The sequence below is a fragment of the Antechinus flavipes genome, chromosome 1 (assembly GCF_016432865.1).
Source record: "Antechinus flavipes isolate AdamAnt ecotype Samford, QLD, Australia chromosome 1, AdamAnt_v2, whole genome shotgun sequence".
Classification (NCBI taxonomy): domain Eukaryota; kingdom Metazoa; phylum Chordata; class Mammalia; order Dasyuromorphia; family Dasyuridae; genus Antechinus; species Antechinus flavipes.
In genome coordinates this window covers 164,339,023-164,356,908 of record NC_067398.1, presented here as the reverse complement: position 1 = coordinate 164,356,908, position 17,886 = coordinate 164,339,023, and the positions used below count along the sequence as shown (strand labels likewise).

Genomic DNA, 17,886 nt, shown 5'->3' with positions numbered 1-17,886 from the left:
ATAAGCAGAACCAGGAAAGCAACATACACAAAACTATAATAATGTAAAAAAAATCAACAACAATCAAAAAATAACTCTAAATGTTATATATCATAACAATGAACAAATTTGATCCCCAAAAAAGAGGTAGAAATGATAAGTATAGAAAATAAAGAGATGGATGGAAAGATAGGGAATTGATTTAAGGTGTTATTATAAGCAAAACCAGGAAAGCAACATATACAAAACTACAATAATGTAAAAAAAATTAAAAAATAACTAAATGCTAGGTATCATAATAATGAACAAGTTTGATCCTAAAAAGAGGTGGGATAATATGCTGTGATTGTGGAATATTACACATTTTATTAGATTATATTGATATGTTGCTTAATTTTGTTGAACTGATTTTTTTCTTTCATTCTCTGTTATAAATGATGATTATTATCTAAGTGGGAAAGAAAACATATATATATATATATATATATATAGTTTTTTTTTTAATAAGAAGGTTAGACTAAATTGGACTCTCAATCTAAAATGTTAAAGTTCCTTGAAAGTAGAATCCCCATCTTTAGCATAGTAAGAGCCACTCTTCAGTTGTTTTTTTCAATTACCTGACTCTTTGTGATTCCATTTGGAGTTTTTTGGGGCAAAGATGCTGGAATAGGTTACTATTTCCTTCTCCAGCTCCTCTTACAGATGAGGAGACTGAGGCAAATGGTTGATTTGCCCAGAGTCAGACTTACCCATCTGTTTTATTCTGTCTTGTTTGCCCAGAGTTAAACAGATAGTAAGTGCTTGAGGCCAAATTTGAACTCTATCTGCTTTATCTGCTATACCACCTAACTGCCCCACCTGACACATAGTAAGCACTTAATAAATATTTATTGATTGATTTTTCATCATTTATGACAAATTTGCTATCATCTCTAGACCTAATAAGCTCTCATTTGTATCACAAGATAACTCTTACAAGGGAATTTATAGATCATTTTATCTGATATTAGAGACAAGGTAATATAGTGGAGAGTTAATTGGATCTAGAATACAAATATGGTACATATCAACCCCCACTTCTAGGTCACTGGAGACCATTGTGACCTTAGGTAATCAATTTAATCTCTCTGTGCCTCAGTTTCCTCCTCTGTCAAATGGAAAGACTTGAATAGATGACCTCTAAGGTCTTTTTGCTATCTAAATTAGATTTTGCTCAAACTGCAGATGAAGAAATCAAATAAGGTTGATTTATTCAAGATTATGCAGATAATAATTAGCAGAGTCAGAATTGAAATTAAGGTTTTGTGACTCTAAATAAATTTTTCATATTTGCCATATACCCATTATACTCTAAAACAATGAGAAAGAAACAAATAAACCAAATCTCTAAACTCACCCACAGTGACTTAACCTCTATGGAACATAAATTACTATTTCCTTCTTCTTTTAGAAATTTTTAAAAAATTATTCTAAAAAATAAAGTATATACTAAATTTAGGATGGTAGTATCAACACTGCCCTGCTTACTGACCTTCGTTCTGCTCTCTTCTCTATGTTTCTACAAATATTTCATTAATGGTATCTTTTTTCTTTTCTTCTTTTTTAATCATTATCACTACTCATCTATTATTCTTACAACTTTTCCTACTTCAAAATAAAAGCTCTTTCATGATAAAATATGTTAAAATAAAACACATGGATACATTGGCTATCCCTGAAAACATGCATCTCATTCTGTACCTGTGGGTCACCATCTCTCTGCCAAGATTTGGGAGCATGACTCAGCATCACTCTTCTGAAGTTGGGATTGGTTGTTGCCTTGGTCAGTAGTGTTCTTTTCAAAAATAGATTTTTTTAAAATTAGTATCTTTTTTCACATCATCTAGATTTCCTCTGTATTCTCCAGAGAGATGTTCCTTTTATCAAAGAAGAAAACAAATTCAGCAAAACGACTGGTTAGAGTACTTAAGCTTTTCAGAGTTTTCCTTCATACTATTTTTAGTCATTGTATAAATCGAACTCCTGATTCTGTTCACTTCATTCCAAATCATCTCATACAAGTCTTTCCAAATTTCTCTTTTGTCATAATAACAAACAATAGAATAATATTCCATTACATTCACATACCATAATTTGTTTAGTCAATTCCCAATTGTCTCGATTTCTAGTTCTTTATCAAACAAAAAGTGATTTTATAAATATTTTGTGTATATTTGGGTCTTTTCTCTATATTTCTTATTTTTTGTAGTATTTCTGGGTCAATGGGCACAGTTTAGTGACTTTTTAGGTCAATTCCCAAATTTTAGAAAGTCCCATTTCAAAAATAATCCCAATTCCCAGCTCCATAAAAGTGTATAAATACAATTTCCATCAAATCTCCTCCTCCAATCATATCTACAAACTCCTAAAACAACATATTTGTTATTATATTACTTATTCTTCTAAATTTTTCTTCTATGAAGGTTGGACCAATTCATAGCTTTATCAATAGTTCACAAGTGTGTTTGTCCACACACAGCCCTTCCAACCGTCATTTTCCTTTTTTGTTTTGGTAATCTGATAGGTAGGAAGTGGATCCTATTATTAATTTGAAAGCATTTTATGTGATTGTTATTACCTTTCATTTCTTCTTTTGAATATTGTTCATAACCTTTGGCTGTTTTATCTACTAGGAAATGACCCCTATTCTGAAATATTTTTTATAAATTTCTTGAGTATCTCATACACTAGACCTTTATAAAAAATTACTGCAAAAAGTTTTGTAGTGAGTTGGTTTCCTTCTAATTCTTGTTTGTTGAAAATTATTATTTTTTAATGAAGAGAAATTTATTTTCCCTTTTTCCCCCCTACTTCAACCACTGAAAAAAGAATAAAACAAAACAAAATCCGTGTTACCAATATATACACTCAAGAGAAATGAATTCCTAAATTGATCGTGTCCAAAAAATATGTCTCACTCTGAATCCATCATCTCTCTATCAGGAAGTGGGCATAATCTATTATTGTTTCTCTGGATCATTCTTGGACATTACATTGATCAGAGTTCTTGAAGCTTTCAAAATTATTTGTTGTTGTTGTTGTTTTTTATAGAGTGGTTGTTATTGTATAAAATGCTTTCCTAGTTTTGCTCATTTTACTCTGTATCAGTTTATACATGTCTTCCCAGGTTTCAGTGAAACCATCTCTTTTAGCATTTCTAATGGTGCAATAATAGCATTCCATTCTAGTCATATCCCATAATCCTTTTTCAGCCAGTCCTGAATTGATGGGTTTCTTCCTTAGTTTATAGTTTTATATCACTAAAAAAAAGAGCTACTAAGAATATTTTTTTGTGCTCATAGGTATTTTTCTTCTTTTTTGATCTTTTTGGGACATAGCCCTAGGATTGGTATAGCTAGATTACAGGATTTGCAGAATTGAGTAATTTTTTAGGTATAGTACCAATTTACTTTCCAAAATAACAGCACAAGGACACAGCACCATTGACAATGCATTAATATGCTGGTTTTCACACAACCCCTGCAACATTTGTCATTTTCTTTCTTTTTTTGTGCCAACTTTGCCAATCTGATCAGTGTGAGATAGGACCTCAGAAACACTTTAATTTGCATTTTTCTATTAGTGATTTGGAGCATTTTATATAGCTATTGATAGCTTGGATTTCTTCCTTAGAAAACTGCCTACTCCTATCCTTTAGTCATTTTTCAATTGGGTTGTAACTCTTAACTTAATAAATCTAAACCCGTTGCTTATATATCTTGGAAATGAGATTCTTACAACCTGAAAGTTGTTGCCAACATTTTTCTCCATTTACGTGTTTCTCTTCTAATTCTAATTTCATTGATTTTGTGTTGTACAAAATATGTTCAAATGTATACAAATTATACAATCAATATTGTCTTTTCTTCTATAAACATCTCCATCCTTTGTCAAGAATGTTCCCCCTTCCACTGGAAAATCTCAGCTATTGATCATTGACAAATATAACCATCAAACCCAAATCTAGATCCATCCAAAAGTAGGTTGGGCAAAACTATATCTTCCCAGCCTATAGTCATATGGGTTGTTATTAGAAAAAAAAATCTAATTGTGGTCCAGACATCTCCAATCATTAAGGCCTATCATTAAATTCAATTCAGTAAAACATGTATTGAAAAGGCACTAATATATATGATACCAGAGGTATAAAAGTATAGAGAAGAAAAAGCAAGGAGCTTATAATCTAGTCAGAAAACTGAGATTGATAAATGAATTGTAACACAAAGCAACAACAGTACATGAAACATATTGTAGATGCAATTCACAGAGGTCTGACATTACAGAGAGAATTAATTTGTTTGACCAAGAAGTGCTAGATTTCTTTTGGAAATTTTCAAATTGGTCAATGATACGTTCTAACACATGTAATAATAATTACCATATATACAGCATCTTAAAGTTTACAAAGCACTTGGTATTACAGAGGAAATTAATTTGTTTGACCAAGAAGTAACAGGTTTCTATTGGAAATTTTCAAAGTGATCTTATATGTTCTAATACATATAATAATAACTACCATGTATACAGCTTCTTAAAGTTTACAAAGCACTTAGTATACATTATTTCATTTGACCCCCCCCACAGAAAAACTGAGATAGATTTAATTATTATCCCCTTTTATAGATAAGAAAACTGAGGCTGAGGAGAGATTAATTGATTTGCCCAGAATTACACAGCTATTTAAGTGCTTAAGGTAGGATTCACACTTAGTTCTTCAAGATTTTAGGTCCAGCTCTTTCTCCATGTTGTCAACTAGCTACTGTAATTTCCCAGATTCTGAAACTGACAATTGTATGTAATTAATGCCCTCCTATTTTAATATTTTTTATTTTCTTATACCAGTATGTAAATCCCCCCTTCCTTATAACAAAGAAAAATAGTTGAGTAAAACCTACCATAAGCAATCAGTTCTGGAAGCATATGTTAAATTCTCTTTATATATAGCTCCCTTCTTTCAGAACAGGAGGAATTTATGTTATATCATCTGTTCTCGACTTTAATTAATATTCATTTGCCATTAATCTAGGAAGAGCTGTCTTTTAGTATTGTTCTTATTTAATTATTATGTTATTCTTCAGTCATTTTCAGTCTAAACTGGCTCTTTGTGACCCTATTTGGGATTTTCTCAGTAAATATAAGAGTGATTTATTATTTCCTTCTCCAGCTCATTTTACAGATGTGGAGACTGAGGCAAACAGGGTGAAATGATTTGCCCAGGGTCACAAACTAGTCAGAAAGGTAAGTCTTCCTGACTCTAGCTTCAGCACTCTGTCCAATGCACGGCCTAGCTGCCCCTTAAATTACTGAGGTCACTATATACATTGTTCTCTTAAGTTCTGCTTTTTTCTTTCTCTATTACTTCATGTTCCCAGTGCGATCTTGGGGCGAAAAAACATTGGCCTATGTTTTTTTTTAATAGTTCCAAATTAAGTTCCAGAACAATTGGTGGTTGTGTCACCAAGACTGAATGATTGTGTCTTCTATACAGTAATTTCCATTTAGCTTCCCCCCTTATTCCTCATATAAACATTTTAAGACGAGCTGTTACTCTATTTAATCTTTACAACTTGTTCCCAAGGTCCTTACAGGAGATATTAAGCTTTATATTTTTAATTCCTCTCTCACCTTCTCGCTCCAAAGAGTCTAAGAACACAACCTAATCAAGTGATTAGCATCAAGTGTACCAAGGAGATAAACAGTTTAGCTTAAAAAGGCTCTTGCCCACAAAGAGCTTACAATCTTGTAGGAAAATGAACATTAGCAAGTTTAATTGACTTGGTCTTTCCAGAATTCTTCCAAATACATGCAAATCTACCTTAAAAGGCTTCATTAGATATGTGTACATATAGATATAAATAGATATGGATAGAAATTTATATCTTTAATTAACTTGCATTTATTAAGCACCCACAGTATTATGTGGTAGCTTCCCTTAAGTTGGGTTTTATATTTAACATAATCTTCCATGTTTCATCTTCACAGTTTAGAACAGGAACTTATGAGAAGTAGCAAGGTTTAAATCTTTATTGCTCTCCTCTTCCAAAATGACATTTGAAGGAAAATTTGAAATCAAAGGCCTAGAAGATGTGTATGCATCCTATTTATTACCTTAGATAGTGTCTCAAAACAAACTCGACTCTTGTGGGGCTGAGGAGGGAGCTAGCTTAACTCTCTTTGAAGGGTAATTGGTTCTAGAAAAACACATTTTTTTGGAGTGGTAAACTAATCCCAAAGGTTAAAGATTGTAATCAGAGCCAGGGAATCTCGAAGGTGGTGGGATGGGAGTGGAAAAGAGAGATCTCCCTTCCAAGTAGCTGTAAAGGGTTTTGGGATCTCAGTCTAGAGCGAGGTGGGAATCCTAACCCTTTGCCCCCGGACCTCGCTCTGGGCATTGTCCGCACACCTCTTTCCTTCTGCTTCCGGCCCGCGGGCGTGATGATTTGCTGCAGATGACATCAGCCCAGGGCTGCTGGAAGAGAAGCAGCCAGCAGCAACAACGTAAGGATGTGCCGGGTCCCTTCCTCCTCCTCTTCCTCCTCCTCCTCCTCCTCCTCCCAAGCTCCCAGCTCTGCCCAGTCTCCATATAAAAGCGCCGCCGTCTCCCCGCCCTCTCTCACTCCCCTGCTACCCAGCTCCACTCTGCAGCTCCGCTTAGGAAGAAGAGGGTGGAGGGGGGAGGAGGCAAGAAGTCGAAGGAGGGGGAGGGAGGGAGGGGGAGGAAGCACCTTTGGAAATAATCCTTTCTCCCTGCCGCAGAAGACAGGAGCGGACAGAGGAGAGGCGGCGGCAGTAGCGGGAAGACTGGGGCTTGCAGGATGGCGACCGTGGTGGTGGAAGCGGAGTCGGAGCCGTCCTGTAGCATCCCTAACCCGGCATCTACCTCTCCCAGCCTTTCGCACCGCTTCCTGGACAGCAAATTTTACCTGCTAGTGGTCATCGGCGAGATAGTGACCGAGGAGCACCTGCGACGCGCCATAGGCAATATCGAGCAAGGTAAGGAGGAGTGGGCTACCGGCAGTCAGCCCAATGGCCAGTTCTAGCCCCGGCACTCCCAGTCTGGCCCTCGGGATCCCAAAGCGCCAAGACGAGGCTGGGCGGAGGCGAGATGCGGAGAACAAAACCATTCTGGGTGCAAAATTACCGCACCCCACCCAGACCCAGACACACATGCTCTCCACCACCACCTGAACCTACCCTCTGGACTATCCTATTGTGCTGATTTTGATGGAGGTGATTTATAGAAAAGAGTGAAGGAAAGAGCAATCCATTTCATAACCTTGAAAGATCTGTCAGCTGGGGACTTGGCCACAGCCTTCTTTTAATTAAAACGCAGGTGGGGGGAGGAGCGCGGGCCACTAGAAGCCGGCAAAATATCGGAGGCAAAAAGGGTAAAATCGTATGTAACCACTCCCTTTTACGCACCCTCCCCCCATCTCGAGGGGGAAGAGCCCCTTCGAGATGGGGGTTTGTTAAAAAAAAAAAACAACAACAAAAAAAAAAAACCTCGAATGGGGCTCTATTTGGCTTGGAGACCATGTGCTGTGTAGCCTAGGGGATTGCATAGAAATTCTAGGCTAACTGCCATCCTCAGAAAACCTCTTTTGGGGTAAAAGCCTCCAGGTCGGACTACTCTTGGCGTGACCAGTGTGAAGACCGTCCCCACCCTCCTTTTATGCCATCCCTCTCCCCCGTTTTTTTTCTGATGCTTCTTTAGGGGGCTGTGGGAAAAGGGTGGAGACCAGGGGACTGCTTTTATTCAGAAACGAAGCGCATCACCAGCTCCCGTGCCTCCAGTGCCAAGTCTTTTAACTGTACTTAATTCCAGCGGGGAGAATGGGCTACACAAAGTTGTGGGGCGGGGTTTATTCATTTGTTCTTTTAAAATCAGGTCTTAGGGAAGTTTAAAAAAAAAAAAAGGCGGGGGAGGGGGAGTGAGTGAATCGAGACTGTAAAAATACCGGTTGGGTCCTTGGTCATACAGAGCAACCCACCTCTTTCCTTCTAATTAATTCTTAGTGAAAAGCTGAATCTGTCCCTTAGCTGAATGTCCTCTGGGGGCTCTAAAGGCGGGGCCGGTATTTGTCAAGAAGGTGCAGTGTTTGGAGGCGCGGACCGGGATTCAGCCCAAGCTGCCTCTGCAGGAAGGAGTGGTGCACCCCCAGCCCCCCCCCTCTGGGCGGTGCTTTGTATATTGCTCTCTCCCCCCCGATCCGTAGGGAGCCAGGGCGTTTCTCTGCGCCCACACCTTGGAGAGGCGAGGAAGGGCACGCCGGGTGCCCTGCGCAGCGCAAGCTGCTGGTGGTGCTGGGTGTAGCATGGTCCCACCTCCTACTGCCTTGCACCCTCTTCTCCTCTACCTTTGCAGACCACTCGCCATTGTGGCTCTTCGGTGCGTTTGGGGGATGGGAGGCGCCTCCCCGCCCGTCTCCCCCTCCCACCGGGTGCCCTCCATCCCTGACCCAGGCAGAGGTCATCCTGTTCTTCCGCAGCCCTGCCCAGCCCCAGCCTCCCTAGCATCCTCTGTTCTCTCCTGAGTGATGCTGGAGAAGTGTCTGCTCAGATACCGGCTTGTGGGCGTGGTGCAGTCCGCACTGCGGTCCCTACGGCAGCCCACAGCGGACAAAGGGCGTTCACACAGCTGGCTCCCCTGCGATAATAGAGGCACAATGAAATCTTTCTCTCTCTCTCTTTTTTTTTTTTAAATCTTTTCTTAATTTATTTACTATTCATCCATATTTAGAAAGCTCTCCTTGCGCACAGAACAAAAGGCTGCAACAGGGAGGGAGGGGAGCCGCAGAACTGCATCACCACCAAAGCCCCACATCAGAACTGTGTCTTTTGTTTCTTTAACTTGGAAGCGCTGGTTTTCTTTTTCGGTTGCTAGGCTATTTGTACCTAGTCAACCTAGTAGAACTAGTGAACTTAAGAATGAGGAAGATTGGTGCTGGAAATGCCAATGCTTGAACATTATACTCTCCTTTCATGGTCACAATGCGATTTTTAAAACTGACCTCCAAAAAAAAATATCCAAAGAAATAATATAATAGTTAATTTCATTATCACACTCTAAAGAGTTTGTTTTTAAAAGATAAAATTCTTAATTTTCAGCAGAGCCGAAAATAATGAGCCATTCCATCCGGTATTATTTTATTTGTCCTCATGATGAACCAGTGAGGGAGATAGGGAAGGTGTTTTTATGCTCATTTTACATTAAGGCTCAGAAAGGTTGCAGCTTTTCCAAGGTCATACCAATTACTCAGTAGGAGAGCCTGGACTAGAACGACAAATCTTGACTCATACCCTAATGTGATTTCCACTATACCATGCAAGCTTTTCACTGTAAAAAGTAGATAATAATTTTTACCTAGCACTATTACATGGTTAGTTCTGGTGCATCCCTTCTATGTCTTGGCCCAATTGGTAATTTATGGAATAGAATGTAATAGAAATTACAGAAATGAAAGAGGCAAGCTCTTTCCTCATTCATAGCCTCTGGGAAATTTTGTTCTGTAGGTGTGGTTCTGCAATCAGTTCTGGACTTTATTAGTTTTTTCTTTTCTTCCATTGTTAACTTGGCTAATAATTTCTTTTGGCTTGATGTTAGTAGACTTAGTCACCTTTTCTAGTAGAAGACTAGTTCAAGTCAAATGGAACCCGTATCCTATACTGCTTTCTGCCTTTTTTTTTTCTTTTTATAAACTTTGGCATGAAAGCTTCAGATCTGCCTTTTTTTTCTTATTTACACCCCTGATTCTAGTTTTTATGGATCTCCCAAATGATCTGATGCAGTATTGATCCCAGGAACAATCAATCAAGTGATCAAGCAGAGTCTCCTCCCCATTCTCAAGCTAACAGATGCCACCCTTCATCTGCAGATGTCTCTCTGGTCTTCAAATCTTCCATGCAAAGATTTAAGCAAACAGATCTCCTTTCTGCCAGATACCGTTCATGGCAGTTTTGAAAACATTTTAGATGACTTAGCAAAAAAAAAAATCTGGCCTACCTACCCTTAATTTTGCATTAGAACTTCACTATATAGTTCTCCTCTGGAGGTCGCTGATTATATGATGTTTCAGAGGTGTGGATGGGTCAGCTGGCAAGCATTCGTATGGCTTTGTGCCATCATATGTGGGTGTGTTTCCCTTAGAAATCGTTTTACAATTTTGCTCAATCATTTTTTGATAAATTCTATAGGTGTGGTTTGCAGATTCTTTTTGGTTACTTGTGATATTCCCTTCGAGACTGGGGAATATCTGTAGTATACCAGGAATAAACAGAATCATAGATTTAGAGCTAGGAGATTTAGACCTCTGAGGTCATCTAAGCCAATACTGTCATATTATAGATAAAGAAACTGAGACCCATAGATCTTAAATGGCTTCCTTTAATGTTGTAGTTAGTATTTAAACCCAGGTTTTCTGGCTCTAAATGTAGATCTCATTTTCCTGTATTACATTATATTGATGGTGTTTTTGATGATGAAGTTAAATTAACAGGCTTTAGATATCCCTGGATGAAGGCTTAGAAGAAACTTCTTTAAACTCACAAGAGAAAGATTATCATTGGGCCTTTTCAAAAACTGTTAAGAAATATTATATGGCCTCTGTGACTGTCTCCTCCCATGTTTAAAAAAATTTTTCAAATGGGCTGGCTTTAGTGACTTGGCTAAGCACAAGACGCTGATGGCCAACTAGTCCTTTTCAGGGCTAACTAGGCTATTCCTGAAGGAATCGCTTCATAGATTCAGCAACCAGTTTCATTTCAAGAAGACTCCTTAGCTATTTGCTTTAATAACAGTAAAATGAATTCATAGGATCCTTGTGCAGAGGATTCTAACACAAGAAAATATTTTAATTGTAACCTCTGATTACATTTATATTAGATTTGTTTAAATGATCCAGACTGCACAATAAAGAATAATTCGGGTAGTTTGACCAGGCATAGTAGTGTTGATGGGAAATAGGTTCCATTAGAAAATGTTGGACATCTCCCAGCCTCTCAAAGATTTTAAGGTTGATTTTAGAATAAAGTACTTTTAAAAATTATGACAGTACAATAAATTTATTTGCTTCTATATGTAATTAGTCACTTTTCTGGGCTTTTAGATTTAAATCTAAGTTGATCTCACCATGATTTCCCAGTGGTATTCTTCTATTTTGAATCTTTGAGATAATCAAATGATGGAACTTAAGTCAAAGGGTGTGGGATGGGGAGGGATGCTGATGGCTACAGAATATTAAAACCATGCCAAGAAGAATTGAATTGAGATTTATAGAAGCCATTCAATTTTGATTATTTATTCTATCCCTTATAGTCAAAAGATAGCAACCTTTCTAAGCGTGTTTGGCTTTATCTCCTTTGCTGCCATGGCTCATATCAAAACTAGAGCCATCCTTAGAACTTAAGGCAGCTGCTATGTGTCTACCCTTAGTTAATTCACTTTTAGGGCTTCTTTTTCCCATAAGCCTGTCGCATTTTCCCTGAGAAATAAATCATCATAAATGTTTTCTATGTTTAATTTCATATGTGAGATTTTGCCCAAGACCTGAATTATTTTCAAGGTTTTGAACCTGTGACTCTCTGAATACCATCTCACATTCACTGCACAGAATCTTCTGGGCATCCAGTTGTTGACAAAAACAGATTAGAATAAGATAACACTGTAGCAGAATCTGGACTCCAAGGTACAAGACAGATGAGAAGCCTGAATAAAGAAGAAAAAAGAAATAGGAACCTAGAAGTTTCTTAGTTTGGGTGTATTTTGGGCTTGCTATTTAATGATACAAAAGTGGTTTTTGTACCTTTTTTTAAAATAGAGTGTAAAGGAAATTTCATATTCTTTGAGAGAGAGAGAGAGAGAGAGAGAGAGAGAGAGAGCACTACAAATATTAAGAGCCCCAAATAGAAATCTTTTGACCACAAACCCTTCATTATTCAGATACAAAAAGGAGGTGGTTAGATCTAGCTTCATAAAAGTTGAGGCTCCAAGAATGCAAGTAGCTAAGCTTAAGACCTGAGTGAGTCTTTCAGTGCTGCTACTAGAGTCCATGTTTAATTTTCACACTGAGCCACAGCCATTTGATTCTGTTCCTTCTTTTATTCGATCCCTTATTAATCTAAGGATTTTAGTTATTGAAGTAGGAGGGGTTTTTTTGTTTTTTCAGTTCTGATGTATTATTTTTTCATCCAGAGAGGTTAAATCCAAATAGGATAGGAGATTGATAATGAGAAGTCAATAAGTAAACAAGCATTTATTAAATATATTCTTTGTACCAGACTGTGTCTCAGGGGATAGAGTTGCTGAGCCTGAAGTTAGGAAGACCTGAGTTCAGGAAAACTGGCTCCATACACTAATTAAATGATCTTGGGCAAGTCACTTAACCTGTTTGCCTTAATCCACTGGAGAAAGTGACAGTGAACCACTCAAGTATCCATCCATACCCTATGGATGGCTTATGGAACCAAGAAGAGTCCTCACATAACTGAACATACTGTACCAAGTGCTGGGGATATAAATAAAGAATAAAAAGTCCCTTCCCTCAAGGAGCTCATGTTTTAATGGAAGAGACATTCTGGGTTCTTTTCTTAGTTTTTATCCCAGACCAGGGTATTTTGACCTTGACATTTAACTTTTTTCTCCCTTCCATTAGAGTTGAGATTTTCTTTCTTTCTTTCTTTCTTTCTTTCTTTCTTTCTTTCTTTCTTTCTTTCTTTCTTTCTTTCTTTCTTTCTTTCTTTCTTTCTTTCTTTCTTTCTTTCTTTCTTTCTTTCTTTCTTTCCTTTCTTTCCTTTCTTTCCTTTCTTTCCTTTCTTTCCTTTCTTTCTTTCTTTCTTTCTTTCTTTCTTTCTTTCTTTCTTTCTTTCTTTCTTTCTTTCTTTCTTTCTTTCTTTCTTTTTCTCTCTCTCTCTCTCTCTCTCTCTCTTTCTCCCCCCCCCCAATAGTACCTCTGGGAACAAACCTTTAGAACAGAAGGAGTGAGTTCTGGGAGTAAGGATTCTTCCATTTGTACTAACTAGCTTTGCTCTAGTTATTTTGCTGATGTGTTTTTGAAGGAATTTAGCAAAGTTTCTATATTAACAGATAATCCTCTCCTTTAATCATGAAGGAGAAAATACTGAGAAGTGATCAAAGAAGTTTTTCTTTGAGCTCTGGAGCAGTTTTAGCTTCCCCCTAAAAATAGAAGCAGTACCACTAATATTATATCACTGTGAATGACTACTTACCAGTAATTTAAAAAAAGTTACTAAAATATAAATTTTATATATTATATTATTGATAATAACACATTACTACCAGTAATACTGTGAGTGACTAACAATAGCCAGTAGTAGCAAGTACTGAGTAAAAGAGAAATAGTTTTGTCTTAATTGTTGGAAGAGGTGGCCTGCTCCCAAAAGTCTCCCTTTTCCCAGAAATACCTCAGTAAATTCGTTGTCATTTTTATAAGTGTTAGCAATGATTATGCGTTAAGAAATAATTATCTTGACAAATTTCTTTTTTTTAAAGCACCCTAAATTTTAAGTCATCGAAGTAAAAAAAATAAAGCAATTACATCGTCTTTGTCAGGTATTGTTTTCATGTAATTTAAAAATTACTAAAGAGTGCTTCTATTGAAGCAAACCTTCCACTGATAAATGAAGAACTAATGCAAACATGCATTTAAAAAAATGTAAACCAAACTTTAATTGCACAAAGCAGGGAAACCTCATTAAAGTAAAAGAAAAAATGAATGAATGTTGTATGATCAGCCATTCTTTAAGGCTAAGAGAACTCTCCCAAAGAACATGGTAATTTAAACATTATTTAGAATGCAGAACAAGATAATCACACATATTATAATTAAATCCTTGCTATGTTTCATGGTTAGCTTATTGAACTATGATGACAAGCCTGAAGACAAAGTGGACGTCTGGATCTGAGTTGTGAAGAATTCAGTAGACAATAGCAATTAGGTGGCTGAGGAAGGAATTCAATAATCTTTGAGACTAGACAAGTATATAGTGTATACATTGAAATAAAATATTCTAATGAATTCAGACCTCTCAACCTGTCAAACGCTCCTGTGAATGGAAAAGAACTCATTTATCATTCTGCACTAAAAAGATCACCAAATCTCAACATGCATTTCTCGTTAAAATTTAAGTAGTCCATTAGCACAAATGCAAACTGAGGCTATTAATGTTTCTAAGGAGACTAATAAAATCATATGTAATAATTTAGGTGCTCTTTAATAGAGTTAACTCTTTCACACCCAAATTCTATCCATCCATCACAGTGGGAATGATATTACTCTTTAGAGGTTTTCTGGATTTGGACAAGCCTTTTTCTAGCAGCTATGTATCTGTCTGAAAATGTTCTGCCTCATTGAATTAAATAGGCTTTTGGTTGGAATATTTCTTTGTTTAAAAAATTCTGAGACTAGGAGAGTTTATCTTGCCATATATAGTTAGAGTGTAGAAATACTCTCTCTCTATATATATAGAAATAGTATAGAGTATAGAAAACTTTGATGCTTTGGAAGATACCGAGACTGCGCCAGAACAGCAATGAAACAAATGATTTAGAGATGTGATTAAAATTATATAGTGACATTTATGCTCCCAATCTCTTACCTTTGTACCACTAATGACTAATAAAAACATGAACTCATCAGGTTGCATGTTATAATAATTGACAGGTCATGTTTATAGGGAGCTTAAGTGCTTGGATTACATTATCTCATTTGATCTGTACAACAACCCTGTCAGGTAGGCAGGGGGTATTATTAGCCTGATTTTATAAATGAGGAACCTGAATCTCATAGAGAGTGACTAACGTGCCCTCAAGTCATACAGTAACAGAAAGGTGATCTGATCCCAAATGTTCCTTCTTCTAAGTCACTCTTTTCGTCTGTATCATTGCTAGGTGTGTAAAATAATCCAGCGGTACTGGGAGAGTGCTTTGTAAATGTCTGCTAACTGTACTGAGTTGGAGAGTAATTTAACTGGACTAGTAGGCAGAATTCAAACTCACAAATCTGCTACTAATTAGCTCTGTGACCTTGGATGAATAATTTCATTTTCTGGGTCTCTTCCTGATCTGTAAAATGTACATAATATTACAAAGAAAATTAAATTAAAATAGTTATTGAAAAAAAAAGTTGTTGGGTTTTTTAAAATAAGAAGTTCACCGACTTAGATTAAGAACCCTTGGAATAAGTAATATTTAACCTCATTTTTCCCTCTCCTTCCAACTCTGATAATCTGTATATTCTTGAAGGTTTTGTTGAATGACCTTTGTGAAAGCCACACACTTTCAGACAGGGATCCTGCACCAAGCAAAACTATCATAAAAAGCTGACTCTATAGGATTCTGTGGCTTTCCAATCTCCTTCCTATTCCCTCACTCCTATAGATACCAGTAGAGGCTGGCACTCCTTCCCAAGCCTTCCTCTTCCTCACCCCCTCCACCTCAGAATGGCAGAACAAGCAAAGAAAGGAGGAAGGAAAAAAGCATGGAATCACAGGAGTTGTCAGTCCAGGAAATCAATTTTCATCCAGTTTCCCACCCTCACTGCTCAGCTGACTATAGCTTCCTCTCCATACAAAGGAAGCCTTATCAATTCCAATTTGAGAGGTTTTATGATTTAAAAAAAATATTACTTTCCTTTTTGCCCAAGGATATGAAAATTTAATAAAAATGACAGCGAATAAAGCATTGTCTGCCAATTTGCTCAGGTAATGTGCCCAGAGAAGGCATGTAGTCCAAGTCCTGAATACTAAAAGAGCCAGGCTTTTGCCCAGGATTATATAAAACCTTCTTGACTTGACCCTGAAGAATGGAAGAAACAGTATTCAGAGATGGGGCTTGTGAGCAACAGAGGTTACACCCATAGTGAAAATAGAATAATTTAGAACTGAAGCTCTGAAAATGAACCCCTCCAACATATCCTTTCCCTTAGCTGGGACCCCACCCAAACCATGAGTAGCCCATTTGGACACCAAGGGAGCATTCCAATGGTCTTATAACCCAAACTCTACCTTTTGGGATTTCTCTTCTCATTCTTCCTGTTCCCATTCTGGAGTGGAGCCTGTCATTTCCCTAATGAGTATTTTCTTTCACTTGTCCAGAAAAGCAGTATTTAAATTTTATGAGGAGTCAAGAGTTCATTCTATTTTTGTCTTTCCCCCTCCTTCCCTACCATGTTTTAGTTTAGATGGAGTTTGCTTTGTTTTCTAAGAGGAGTATTTAATTCTAAGAGGGGTACCCACAGTTTTGTTATAAAACTCTCTGGGGAGGGAGTTTCCACATCCTTCCTTAAAATTTCTGGAAATGTTTGTTTGATGTTTTCCAAACCACATTTGGATGACTAACTGGATGTATGGCTTCTGTCTTTCTTTTCTTTCTCTTCAGGAATCCGATCATGGGACACAAACCTGATTGAATGCAACTTGGATCAAGAATTGAAACTTTTTGTATCTCGACACTCTGCACGATTTTCTCCTGATGTTCGAGGTGATTTACTTTCGATGTTATTCAATATAAAGTTTAAAATGAAAACATACATTTGTTGGATGAAGGGAACTATTATTTGAGAACCCCTTACGTACTTCAATTAATTGGAAAGATGTATTTTTGCTATGAAAATATATTTAGACATTAGCAACATTTAAAAGTATACTCAATTCTCAATTATTCATGTGAGGATTATCCTAAAATGTGCAGATTTTTAGGAAATTTTTTAATCCTATGCTATTTCCTTCTATTCTGCAATGCAATCCTGAGCCTCATCCCTCTGTAACCAGTTGGCATATACTCAAGCAAAACAAAATAATCTTATTATTCATCTTACCAGATACCATTAAGGACAGAAACCAAAATCACTTTGGCATTTCAAACCCAAAGCAAAGGATCAGGGTAATAGAGAATTGGCAAATCTATCCTTCCAGAATAAGAGCTTTTATGAGACAACAACAAATCTTGTAAAAGACTGATCATAAAAAATATGGAAATAGTAGATACTGCTAATGTATCCCAGCAGGCTTATAATCTAAATTCAAGAAGTAGGCTGATTTGTGTGGATATAGTTATTCCTTCCCCCTCTTCTCTTTGGGATGGCAATTTTCAATACAACTGGGTACAGTCTAAGGAGTGAAGCAGAACAAGCTCCTGGCCCTACAGAGATCCATCCTAGGATCTAGGGGACGGGGAAAATAGCCACATTCTATTGAGTTAACTAGTCATGAGACAATGATATTTCTTATTCTTCTTTGGCTATTTTGTAAATTTTGGGTAATATCCAATTGATGTTTCCTTTTTCTTACACATAACTCACAGTCTTCCTGCTAATCTCTTAGCACTGTATCAAGGAGAAAGTGGGCTCAGTATTTCTATGACTGAGATCAAATGCTTGTCTTGTATATCACTCTGGGAAATGTCCCACAGCATCACACAGACCACAAATCTAGCCTAGTCAGTATATTCATGACTCATATTCATTAGCAGTTCTGCTAGCAGTCTCTGTGGTTGTCAGTTTGCATCGAGTGCCCTAGGATGATGGCAGAAGAAGAAAGCTGTGTAGCTTTCAGTTAGCCAGATGGATAGCTTCTGGAATTGAGTGAGATATGGGAGTGAGTGAAAAATGCTAAACTGTACTGTCAAATACAGTATGCGCTTATTCAGTAAAAGTTGCTGTGAAACTATATGGTGTTCTATATATGGGGAGCTATTGGATTTTGCTGGAAATCAATATAGGAAATTTTTTTAATGGGGTCATGATGTCATATTGTAGAAGCTAATTTATTAAAGTTACTACAGGCAATCCGTGTAAAGTATGGATATCATGGTTTCCTTTTGTCACATTGTGATTATAAAAGTGATCTCTATTT

The 17,886-nt window shown here is 37.2% G+C and overlaps 1 protein-coding gene across 1 annotated transcript in view; it reads left to right on the top strand.

Annotated features, from left to right (window-relative positions):
• Window positions 1-6,750: 6,750 nt before the first annotated feature.
• Window positions 6,751-17,886, top strand: part of MAP1B (microtubule associated protein 1B) — a 114,840-nt gene continuing 103,704 nt past the window's right edge. The window contains exons 1-2 of the mRNA XM_051992496.1: window positions 6,751-7,011; window positions 16,412-16,513. Coding sequence (XP_051848456.1) covers window positions 6,834-7,011; window positions 16,412-16,513 — 280 coding nt within the window. The 5' untranslated portion in view covers window positions 6,751-6,833. The remainder of the gene's footprint in view (window positions 7,012-16,411; window positions 16,514-17,886) is intronic.